The following is a 12,056-nucleotide window of genomic DNA, read 5'->3' as shown; positions in this document are numbered from 1 at the left end:
ACACTGATGTGTCCATAACATGTTTCTTGCGATTTATTGTTCATCTTGTTGTGAAAATATTTTCTCTAATTAAAGGGGTGTTCTCACATTCACATCTATGGAAAATGTGTTGGTCTTTTTGAATTGTTTGTTGGTCTAGTAGTGTTCTTAAACAACTAAAGTTGATGTATTAATAATATATTGTGAAGAAGTTCCTTGTTAATAAATAGGTATTTAACAATTGCACATACTCCTATACAATCTATTATAAAGCTGTGTAGAAATTGGATATCAGAAGGAGTTGAACGACTATGTTATGAATGCAGGTTGAAGAAGAAAAGTGGATGCCTGTAACAAAAGAAAAATTAAGTTAAGTGTGTGACAGTGTTATTCTAAAACAAATTAGTTAGTCTTTCTGTCTGCATTTACTCCCCTTCGCCTATGTTGATCTGTTGTCAGAGATGTTGAATGTGAACTGTTTATTCTCCTCTGTGCGAGGCTTATTGCTGTGTAGATTTGAAGGGAGAATGGGACAAGGAGGTGGGGCAATGTCTGGGTATGGTAGCAGAAAAGACGCAATATGGAGGTGTGGTAGTTTGTTATGCTGATTTACGAGTTTCCTGTGATATTCTTTTGTGATGAAGGATCAGTTGACTTAAACAATATGTTTGTTTTTCTGTTGATTTATTTACAGTAAATTATAGTTTGGATTCACCTGTTGATCTAAAAATATGAAACAATCTTCGGTAATGTGGAGCAGGGATCATTTCTGTATAATTTCAAGCACTTGAAGGTGCTGTTCAGTATTTGGAATATTATGTTTGGAATCTGCCATGTGCTGTCCCATCATGGAATATCTGTTAGGCTTTAATGCATTAGTGTATTTGAGGTATCGGATGTTAAAATTCCTGCCAGTCTGGCCTACATAACTTGTCTGAGAGTTTTGACACTCTACCACTGATCCATAGAGGCAGCTGCATTGTATGTACAGTATTTTGAACACATCATATATATAATAATCTGGACTAGAACTCGCTACATGTTCTTTACAGGGATGCTGGAAGATAGAGAGAATCCTGACATTGGTTCTGCACTGTTCAGTCGTGAATATATGAGAACAGCAAGCTACTATGGAAACAGGACGTTTGTAGCAGAATGGAAGAAGTACGCCACAGAAATTGTACCCTATAACAGGTTTGTAATGACATGTATATAGCAGTCATTTCATAGGATGAAAGAGAACAAACTGAACAAAATATAAGGGTAGCTTAACCTCACAATCGACTGGCTTTCCATTATTATTGAATCATGTTAGATATGATGGGGAATTATAGACACTTATCAGCTGCCATTTCAAAGTGACAAACAACTGTAATATTCAGTATTTTTGCTTTCATGAATAACATTTCAATTCAAATGTCTATTATATTTGCAAATTTGCTATTGTTCATCGTAACAGAAATTCCTCCTTTTATAGGAATGAATTAATGTTAACTTTTAGGTAAAATGCATTGATGTTAACAATAACTTACAATTTTTAAAATTAAAATAAAATTACAAGGGGACTGTAGTCCTTTTGAGAAACAGTTGTAATATGGAAGTTGTGATGTGTACACTATGACAACATTTAAAGTGCGTACTGTATGTTAGTAATGAAGGAAAATTGTTCTAGTGAAATCTAAGTTACTATTCTTCTTTCCATTGTTCGCTATATAATTGACCTGTCATTTAATGTATATTGTAATATGCAATATCAAAACACAAACAGACAGGTTTATTTTCTCTCCCCTCTCCATTGGTCCCTTTGCATTACAAGATTGCCATTGTGTTTACATATAGTGTATTTTCCTATTCTTCCTTTTAGCCTTTTGTCTTTAGTACACTATTTTATGTACTGAGTATCCTATGCACAACCACCTTCAAAGTATGGTCATTGTCTTGGTTGAGTGAACACATTTGCCAGCATTGCTCAAGCTTGTGGAAGTTCTTCTGGCAGTCATCTTTAGGACGCTCCTGTAATACCTCTTGTAATGTTGGTTTTACCTCATTTGTTGATTCAAAATCTCCTATCATTTCTGTAAGGAATTAAGTCACAGAGAGCTAAGCTGGGTGAATAGATGGAATATTGAAGTAGAGAAATGGATGTTTGGTGAGAAATTGGGAGACCAGTAAGAACCAATACGCCAACACACTGTTATGAAGAAAATACACTGCCCACTTCATCACATCTCAAGCTGCTTATGACAGATGGACTCCATTCAAACCTGATGGATTTTCTTTGGAGAAGCAAATTTTGACTAAATTGCTTCATATTTCATTACCTGTTGTTAATCTGTTCAAAAGCATTGGTTTGTTGTTGGCTTTCTTGATTAACTTCCCTAATGTCTGCTTCTATTCCTCCTTGTGTTTGGAAGTAAAGTGATGGGGGACCATGAACAGTGCATGTTAGTATCCTCAATCAAAATGCAATGGCAGATGCTCGTGATACTTGAGCAGCATAAGCAATGTCTTCAGTGGATTGATTATGATTATGGCAAATATGCTGCACCACACAATTAATGATGTCATAATTCTGCACAATCACAGGTCAACCAGACTGCTCATTATTGTCAATTAGCCCTCTCTAAACTGGTGATACCACTCGAGCATATCTTGATCTTGTCAGTCACTACTCATTGACGTAAGCATCATGAAAGTCTCTGAAGGTGCTTTTACCATAATGCTGACAAAATCTAATGTTTGCATACTGATTTTGAAAATTCATACTCCTTACTTCACAAGACAAACAAGATTAACAGTAAAAGAAAACATATGTTTGTATGTATTTGTTTGCCTTTTTCTTCCCTTTTATATTGATCCAATTTCCCACTATGACCCTGTTAGTGTGTCTACCCTTTATGTGTAATCCTATCTGCAGTGATTGAGGTGGAGCAGGATGACATCCCATTACTTTTTAAAATACAATAGAACATCGATAATTCGAAATCGGTTAATTCAAAATCCCGCCTAATTCGAAGAAGCTCTCGTTCCCGGAAACATGAGATACAGTTTTGCATGTTATTTCAATTGTTTAATTCGAAATACGGATAATTCGTAATTTGAAGTACAATGTTGGACCCATTACCGAAATTCAGACTTTTAATTCGAAACTGCCTTTACATTTTAAAACAATAGTATGTTACAGAGTAATTTCAACTCGAAATTTATCCGCTCCGCGTCATAATAGAACACGCGTTCCGGAACGTGGAGGGGTAGCTTTCCGCACTTACACTCACTTTGGTGGGTCTACAGTGTGCTTCATGATTGCTAAGTTGAATGAAATCAGAATTCTTGTGTGTTCAACCTTTTAAGGAACGCCGTAATATCATGCAACATGCAGTGTGCGGGAAAACAGAATCTGCGAACACTGGCGATGCCGACAGTTGACGAAAAAACGTGGCAAATATAATAAATTCGTAGGCACCGAACAATATTGACATTGCCGGTGAAACTGCATTGCTTTATTTTAATGCGAGCCCAAATGGTCTTATTGTTTTAAAGGAGAAATTGCCAGCCAGGAAATCATACAGTATGAGGGATGGAGGTCATAGTAGTGCGTTGCAATGCGCATGGAAGCAAGGTACTTTATTCCCTCGTCATAGGAAACTTCGATAAGCCACAATGTTTTAAGAGCGTCGGGCACTTTCCATGCCAGTACAAAGCATCTATAATAAAAATGCAAACAGTAAAAAAAAATCCAAAAAATAATGCATTTGCACTTGGGAACCGGCATGATTTATCCTCGTCTTTGAATTGTGTGATTTTTTTTCTTTCGTTGCGTGAGGTTATGTTTGTCAGTGATTTATCCAAGTGCATTATTTGAACATTGTAAATGCACCTTCTTGGATACATTTCGGAAATAGTTTTTCCCATGGCTTTTGAAAGGTTTAAACTGTGAATCGAGGTGACTGCATGTATTAATGGGTCTTAGAATACTTCGTGACGCGGCAAGTGTTTACATTTCTGAAGTACGAGAGAAGTGCCATGGCGGGAAATCGTACAAGGATAGAGTCATAGGAAAGTTCGATTTTAAGGGCATCGGGTACATTCTGTGTAAATACAAGGCATCTAAAATGCATACAGTATAGTAATCCAATTAATAAAGCACTTGCACATGGGAGCGAGCATAGATTTCTCCTCGTCTTTGAATCGTGCTTTTTTTTCTTTCTTTCGTTGCGTGAGGTTATGTTTGCCAGTGAGATGTCTGAGTGTATTATTTGAATACTGTAAATGCACCTTCTTGGATACATTTTGGAAATAGTTCTTTTTCCATGGCATTTGAAAGGTATAGGGAGCCTCCGTGGCTCAGACGGCAGCGCGTCGGCCTCTCACCGCTGGATACCGTGGTTCAAATCCCGGTGACTCCATGTGAGATTTGTGCTGGACAAAGCGGAGGCAGGACAGGTTTTTCTCCGGGTACTCCGGTTTTCCCTGTCATCTTTCATTCCAGCAACACTCTCCATTATCATTTCATAGCATTTATCACTCATTAATAAATCACCTTGGGAGTGGCGACCCCATTGTAAAAACAGCCTATATATGCTTCATTCATTCCATCCCTGACCCGGTCAATGACTGGATAACAGGTTGTAGGTTTTCATTTTCACTGAAAGGTATAAACTGTGAATCAAGATTAAATGCATGCAGTAACGGGCCTTAGAATATTTTGTAACGCGGCAAGGGTTGGTACTTCTGAATTGGAAATTGGCGGTTAATTCGAAATCACGTAATTCGAAGTCTGATTTTTTAGTCCCAACGACTTCGAATTAACGAGGTTTTACTGTGCATTAAAACTATCCTGATATATTTTACAGTGACCAAAAGAGTTGGCCATGTGGTTAGGGGTGCACAGCTGTGAGCTTACATTCAGGAGATTGTGGATTCAAATCCCACTGTTGGCAGCCCCGAAAATGGTTTTCCTTGGTTTCCCATCTTCACGCTAGGCAAATGCACATTAATTAAGGCCACGGCTGCTTCTTTCCCACTCCTAGCCATATCCTATCCCATCATTGTCACAAGACCTATCTGTGTTGGTGCAACGTAAAGTAACTTAATAAAAAAAAAGAAACTGATAATGAGAATACCATCCACATCCAAAAACTTCTTAACATAGTTTGTTTCAAAACTTATATAAAAATTTATTTTATCTCAATAATTGCTTGGCGATGTCTTGGCAACCAAGAATCGATTGGCAGCTGAGGATTTTATGGCCTGCTATCTGACTGCCAACTCTCCCTTCCCTCTTTTAAATATTAGGGGAAAATAAATCCAAACCACCTACTATGCCAGCCTACTAAAGGGATTTCTTTTCAAGTAAGGGGGTGTCATAAACAGATTAGCTTCTCTATTTCTTTCAAAAGTTTTGTCATTCCCAAGACATTGAACATGTGTTAACTATGACATTTAAGCAGAGTAATTTAAGGTCCCATATCGTATTTTCTGAGAACATCTCTTACCTAAACATGTTCACCGACATGTACCCACAGTGTTATAGCTCACAGAACAAAGCATACACACACATGGCTACCATCTGTATGACAGAGCCGCAGATCTTGATCAGATTTGAGTGCATATTTCAGGTATTTTGCTACGAGATGGCACGACATGTTATATACCATTGCAGAATTGCAGTTTCTCACAAAGAAGACTGTGGTCTGTTATTTTAACTAGTTCACGTTCCATTAGACATTGAGAGTGGATCCCCATCACGCCTGTCTACATCCAATGCAAGACGAGTGTTGCAAGATATATTTTTGAAATTCTGAACTCAAGCAAGAGCAAAAGTGAGTCAAAAATGTCAAATTGTGAAGAATTATTTACTGGGGTAGTGAAGACGGTGACAATGGCAAATCCGAGAAAAGCGGCAAGGAATCAGAAAATTTTGAAAGTAATCAATATGATGTTGCGCATCTTGGTTTGAGTAAAAACACAAAAAGCAAATGGTGGAAATGGGTGAAGGTGCTGCATATTATAATCATTTAATTTTCTAGGACTAGTGATACAGCTCCAGTATTATTCAGGTGAAGAATGTCTCATGCCTTTGCGCATCCCACACTGCTTCACAATTTTCCCCATCATGAAAACCTACTGAAATGGCAACAAAATTTGAAGATAATATTGGATATCTTAGAAGTGAAGCTTCCACGGCGTGAAGAATTATTTAATTTAATTTCCGGGTTGAACCATGTTGTACTTGTACGCACATCACGTACAGTTTGCCGACGTTTCGAATACATTGCAGTATTCTTTGTCAAGGCGACTGAAATACCCCTACTCGATCCGAGGTAATCAGTCTCTCCGAAAGTACTCACCATAGGCCTGAGTACAACTATCCCACTGTTTCATGAGCAGAAGGATTCCCTGCTCCCAGAATTCCTGTGGCTGTGACAGGAGCCAGTCCTTCATGGTGTGCTTCAGTTCTTCGTCTGAGTGAAAGCACTTCCCTTTGAGATTTTCTTTTTAGCGGACCAAACAGATGGAAGTCTCAAGGTGACATGTCCGGGCTGTAGCGCGGATGCTCAAGCTACTCCCACTTGATCTTGGCAAGTACACTTTGTGTGACCTTGGAGACATGTGGACGAGCGTTATTGTGGAGCAGAATCACTCCCTCCATGAGCAGCCTAGCCATTTGCTCTTGATGGACTTGCGTAAGCTATGGAGTGTCTCACAGTACGCACCACTGTTAATGGTTTTTCTGTGCTCGAGGAATTCGATGAGTATCGGACCTCGGACATTGAAACAGACAGTGAGCATCACCTTGCGTCATGTGAGAACACCTGCACAATGTGCATTATCATGCTGGACACTACATTCGCTTCCCTAGATGCCGCACTACATCATCCCAAAGCGGGGTACTCAAATATCAACCGGTTTGATTTTTATGACTGTACCTTTTCATTTGAACACCCCTCATAATTTATGAAAATTCTAGAATTTGATAAAATCACTAGTCTAGAAGGGGAAAGAGATATATGTAGAGAATTTGAGAGAATATTATGTCAGCAGGGAAAGAGATTAAAACATCCTGCTACTTTTAAAAAATCCCACTTCAAGCACTGTCTTTGCACCTTCTTAGTTTCTTGTCATTAGATGCAAATTCCAGTCAACATTGCTTTTGATTTTTTCCAGAACATCAAGGGACCGTGAACTTCAAGATGGTGTTTCCTATTGTGGTGACTCCTATCAATGTCGATTTGATTATGCTGTCAGTCTGAACAGAGAATTAGCATTTTACTCAAAACAACATCATGACGATTATTCAAAAATTAGAAAGAAGAACCTAGAGAGGGGTAAGTATCATACTGAAATACTTTGTTCTGACTTCTTAGATTAGGAGTAAATTCATTTATATAAAATGAGGAAATGATCAGCACAGTAGCTAGTCTAAATGCCAAGGTTTGAATTCCAGTGGATTTTCACCTGAAATATGATATGGTATCGGAATGGTATCAGAAAAAGCAACCAGGCTTGAAACTTTGGGAAAAACCAAAAAAACCTGGAATAAGCCCAGAAATTAAACAAACATCTATGAGATATAGGTTAAGAGTTCCATAGACTGTTTTAAGCCAGGAATTTAAAAACAATTCTGTGGGGTATACATTAAAAATTCCATGGACTGTTTTAATTATCTCATCCATACTCATTTTAATCAATGGAGACCTTTCAAGCCTATGTTATATTTTTTAGGGGGCTGATGATCTTATTGTTAAGTCCTTTAAAATAACCATCATAGGAATCATCATCATCATCATCATCATCATCTGATGCATTCAATGGTTTAAGAATGATGGAAATGTGTAACTATGCAGTCCTCAAAAAAAACCAATGTTGGAATAGTTTCAGCAGAAGAGCACAAGATGTATACAGGTGTCTGATACAATAGCATTAAACCAGAAAACAGCCAAATTTTTTACTTAAAATAACTGCTACTGTCCATAATACCATATTTCTCTGAATCCAAGACAACCCTGAATGCAAGACAACTCCCACTTTTTCTTTCAAAAAAATTCAATCAGGCTTAAAAAGATTCTTAGTGAAATCATATGAATACCTTTCTTGTACAGTACACATTTTTAGACTATCTTTGCTTTCACGCCAACACCGAACATTGGCTTTAGTTATGTCGTATTTTCTTCAATCAATCAATCAATCAATCAATCAATCAATCAATCAATCAATCAATCAATCAATCAATCAATCAATCAATCAATCAATCAATCAATCAATCAATACTGATCTGCATTTAGGGCAGTCGCCCAGATGGCAGATTCCCTATCTATTGCTTTCCTAGCCTTTTCCTAAATGATTTCAAAGAAATTGGAAATTTATTGAACGTCTCCCTTGGTAAGTTATTCCAATCCCTAACTCCCCTTCCTATAAATTAATATTTGCCCCAGTTTGTCCTCTTGAATTCCAACTTTATCTTCATATTGTGATCTTTCCTACTTTTATAAACGCCATTCAAACTTATTCGTCTACTAATGTCATTCCACGCCAACTCTCCGCTGACAGCTCGGAACATACCACTTAGTCGAGCAGCTCTTCTTCTCTCTCTCAATTCTTCCCAACCCAAACATTGCAACATTTGTGTAACGCTACTCTTTTGTCGGAAATCACCCAGAACAAATCGAGCTGCTTTTCTTTGGATTTTTTTCCAATTCTTGAATCAGGTAATCCTGGTGAGGGTCCCATACACTGGAACCATACTCTAGTTGGGGTCTTACCAGAGACTTATATGCCCTTTCCTTTACATCCTTACTACAACCCCTAAACACCCTCATAACCATGTGCAGAGATCTGTACCCTTTATTTACAATCCCATTTATGTGATTACCCCAATGAAGATCTTTCCTTATATTAACACCTAGATACTTACAATGATCCCCAAAAGGAACTTTCATCCCATCAACGCAGTAATTAAAACTGAGAGGACTTTTCCTATTTGTGAAACTCACAACCTGACTTTTAACCCCGTTTATCATCATACCATTGCCTGCTGTCCATCTCACAACATTTTCGAGGTCACGCTGTAGTTGCTCACAATCTTGTAACTTATTTATCACTCTATAGAGAATAACATCATCTGCAAAAAGCCTTACCTCCGATTCCACTCCTTTACTCATATCATTTATATATATAAGAAAACATAAAGGTCCGATAATACTGCCTTGAGGAATTCCCCTCTTAATTATTACAGGGTCAGATAAAGCTTCACCTACCCTAATTCTCTGAGATCTATTTTCTAGAAATATAGCAACCCATTCAGTCACTCTTTTGTCTAGTCCAATTGCACTCATTTTTGCCAGTAGTCTCCCATGATCCACCCTATCAAATGCTTTAGACAGGTCAATCGCGATACAGTCCATTTGACCTCCAGAATCCAAGATATCTGCTATATCTTGCTGGAATCCTACAAGTTGAGCTTCAGTGGAATAACCTTTCCTAAAACCGAATTGCCTTCTATCGAACCAGTTATTAATTTCGCAAACATGTCTAATATAATCAGAAAGAATGTCTTCCCAAAGCTTACATACAATGCATGTCAAACTTACTGGCCTGTAATTTTCAGCTTTATGTCTATCACCCTTTCCTTTATACACAGGGGCTACTATAGCAACTCTTCATTCATCTGGTATAGCTCCTCCGACCAAACAATAATCAAATAAGTACTTCAGATATGGTACTATATCCCAACCCAATGTCTTTAGTATATCCCCAGAAATCTGATCAATCACAATCATTCTTCATTTCCACGTGTTTATTACCCATTAACTTAAAATTGGCATCATAATATCGACAAGAACCCATTGCAAATTTGCCGTCAATACCGTGTTCTACGTATCTTTACAATATGACAATGCATCACGAAAATATTCCTGGTAAGTTTCAAGTACAGTAGACACTTTATAATTCTACCGTTGAGTAACCATGGTCTTTCTAAGAATTCAAAGGCTCGCACGTTCTCAGTAGATTTGAGAAACGTTTTTGTAGAGGGTAATACAGGGACATTTGTTTATTTATTCAGGAGATTGTTGCTCACCCGGTCACCTGCGCTGCGAGCCTGTCTTTCGCCAAGTAGAATGTCATTCTCTCTTCACTGTTTTTTGAGAACCAGAGTGACGTTACGCAGAGGCACCGTACAACCAGTTTCCATGGCTAGCGATGTAGCCTATAGGCCTAATAAAGACGTGGACAGTGACGGTTGAGTTTTATGCACACGCGAGGGTGAAGAAAAGCAGCGTGGTTACTGTGGTAGCTGCCAGTGGTGCTCATTACTGTTAGGTCACGAATGCAAGATGACCCTTGATTTTTCACATGAGATTCTGAGGAAAAAAAACATTGTCTTGGATTCAGAGAAATATGGTACCTTATTGCAGCACTTACTTAATTGTCACTGTAACACTTAAGTTGCTGCAGAAAGTTGAGAACATATTGTAGACAGTAAATGAAAACTCAAGTCTCTAATGCTCCTCACAGCTTTAGTCTACTTTTTAAATGGTAATAAATAGCTTATGTGACTATTAGTAGCCTTGTGCAGCCCTTGTAAGGCAGATCCTCTGATGAAGGTGGGTGGCGCCTGTCATGTATAGGAAAGTTATCCTAATGCCGTGTTGGGTAATGTTGTGTGGTGAGTAAATTGCAGGAATGTTGAAGTCCACACAAACATCCAGACCCAAACCAAGGAAATTAACCCCTCATGATTAAAATCTCATGACTTGGCTAGGAATTGAACTAGAGTTCCAGATACTTGAAGGCCCAGATATTGGCCATTTAGCCACACTTGGATTGACTAAGATGTTAATTCAAAGTACTGCTTTATTGTGATATTTAAATTAGTATATATGTGATTTTAGTATCCTTGTTAACATAATTGTTCTTCCTCTAGTTTTTTCTTTTTCTAATTTATCAATTTATTGCCTGTATTCTATTTTTGTTTGGCATACAGTATATATTAAAATTTTTGAAGAAATGGTACTCCAATCTGTAGGAAATTGCTAAGACAAATACCATTTTAGCAATTTCCTATTAAATATATGTATTTAGCTGGTATTGAAAAACAAAACATCCTTATTGTTCTACTTCTGTTCCAGTTATTTCCTGTGGAGTTCTAGAAACACCAAGATTTGGTCGAAAGAGTAATTTCTACTTCATACCTGGTAAGAAAGTAACTTTTGAATGCAACCAGGGCTTTGTGCTAGACGGCGACCAGAGACGAACATGTAATCCTGATGGAAGGTGGAGTACACCAGAAAGTGGATACACAGAATGCCTCCGTAAGTCAATAACTATTTTTTAGTTAACTAATTCATAATATTATTTCATTCTCACCATCAGAATATTGGCTGGCAGGGTGGGAGAAGTGGTGGTATACAACTTATAATCACTAGATTATATGTCAAAAACCTGAATTCAGTTCCAAAGCTTTCCCCAGTGTTCATATGGAGTGAGAGCATACGACTCTGTTGATGGTGATTCATCTGTCGGATGGATGTTCAAAGCTTTGAGCAGATGATTTGATGTTATTCAACAGGAGCAGGCTTTGTGCCGACACTGAATTTCATCCTCTCCCTATCTCAATTATCATTTCACACCCAGACACGCAGGCTGCCAATGGGTATCAAATAGAAAGACCCGCACCAGGCGAGCTAAACGTGTCCTCGGAATCTCCTAGAACTAAAAGCCATACGCCAAATGAATAAAATACTGATTTTTTCCTTTTTTTCTTTGGGTGGGAAGTTAGAGAACCATATCACTTGTGATCCAGATTTAGTATCTGATCATTATAAGGTAAGGGCATTTGAATGAAAATGGACTTCATGATCCAGATCACTGATATGTTATTTAAATATTATCAACCATTGTGATTGCTAAAAGGTTCTATTCCATATACAGTGCATGTATTTCCTATATACTGTATTTGCTCTTGTAATTTTCATCCATTTACGTAACTCTCTGCTGAGGAAAGAGTTCTAACCCTTAAAATGAGAACTGCATGATTTCTTCTTTTGATCCTTTTCATTCTCTACATTACTATTGGT

The 12,056-nt window shown here is 37.8% G+C and overlaps 1 protein-coding gene across 2 annotated transcripts in view; it reads left to right on the top strand.

The window, feature by feature from the left end:
- The window catches only part of LOC136866055 (protein mesh), a 164,209-nt gene that overhangs the window by 122,842 nt on the left and 29,311 nt on the right, over window positions 1-12,056 (top strand). For both annotated transcript variants that reach the window (XM_067142694.2, XM_067142692.2), the window contains exons 17-19: window positions 1,032-1,173; window positions 7,147-7,307; window positions 11,109-11,291. In XM_067142694.2, coding sequence (XP_066998795.2) covers window positions 1,032-1,173; window positions 7,147-7,307; window positions 11,109-11,291 — 486 coding nt within the window. The remainder of the gene's footprint in view (window positions 1-1,031; window positions 1,174-7,146; window positions 7,308-11,108; window positions 11,292-12,056) is intronic.

Source organism: Anabrus simplex, chromosome 3 (genome assembly GCF_040414725.1).
Source record: "Anabrus simplex isolate iqAnaSimp1 chromosome 3, ASM4041472v1, whole genome shotgun sequence".
NCBI classification, from domain to species: Eukaryota; Metazoa; Arthropoda; class Insecta; order Orthoptera; family Tettigoniidae; genus Anabrus; species Anabrus simplex.
This window is presented reverse-complemented; position numbering and strand designations above follow the sequence as displayed.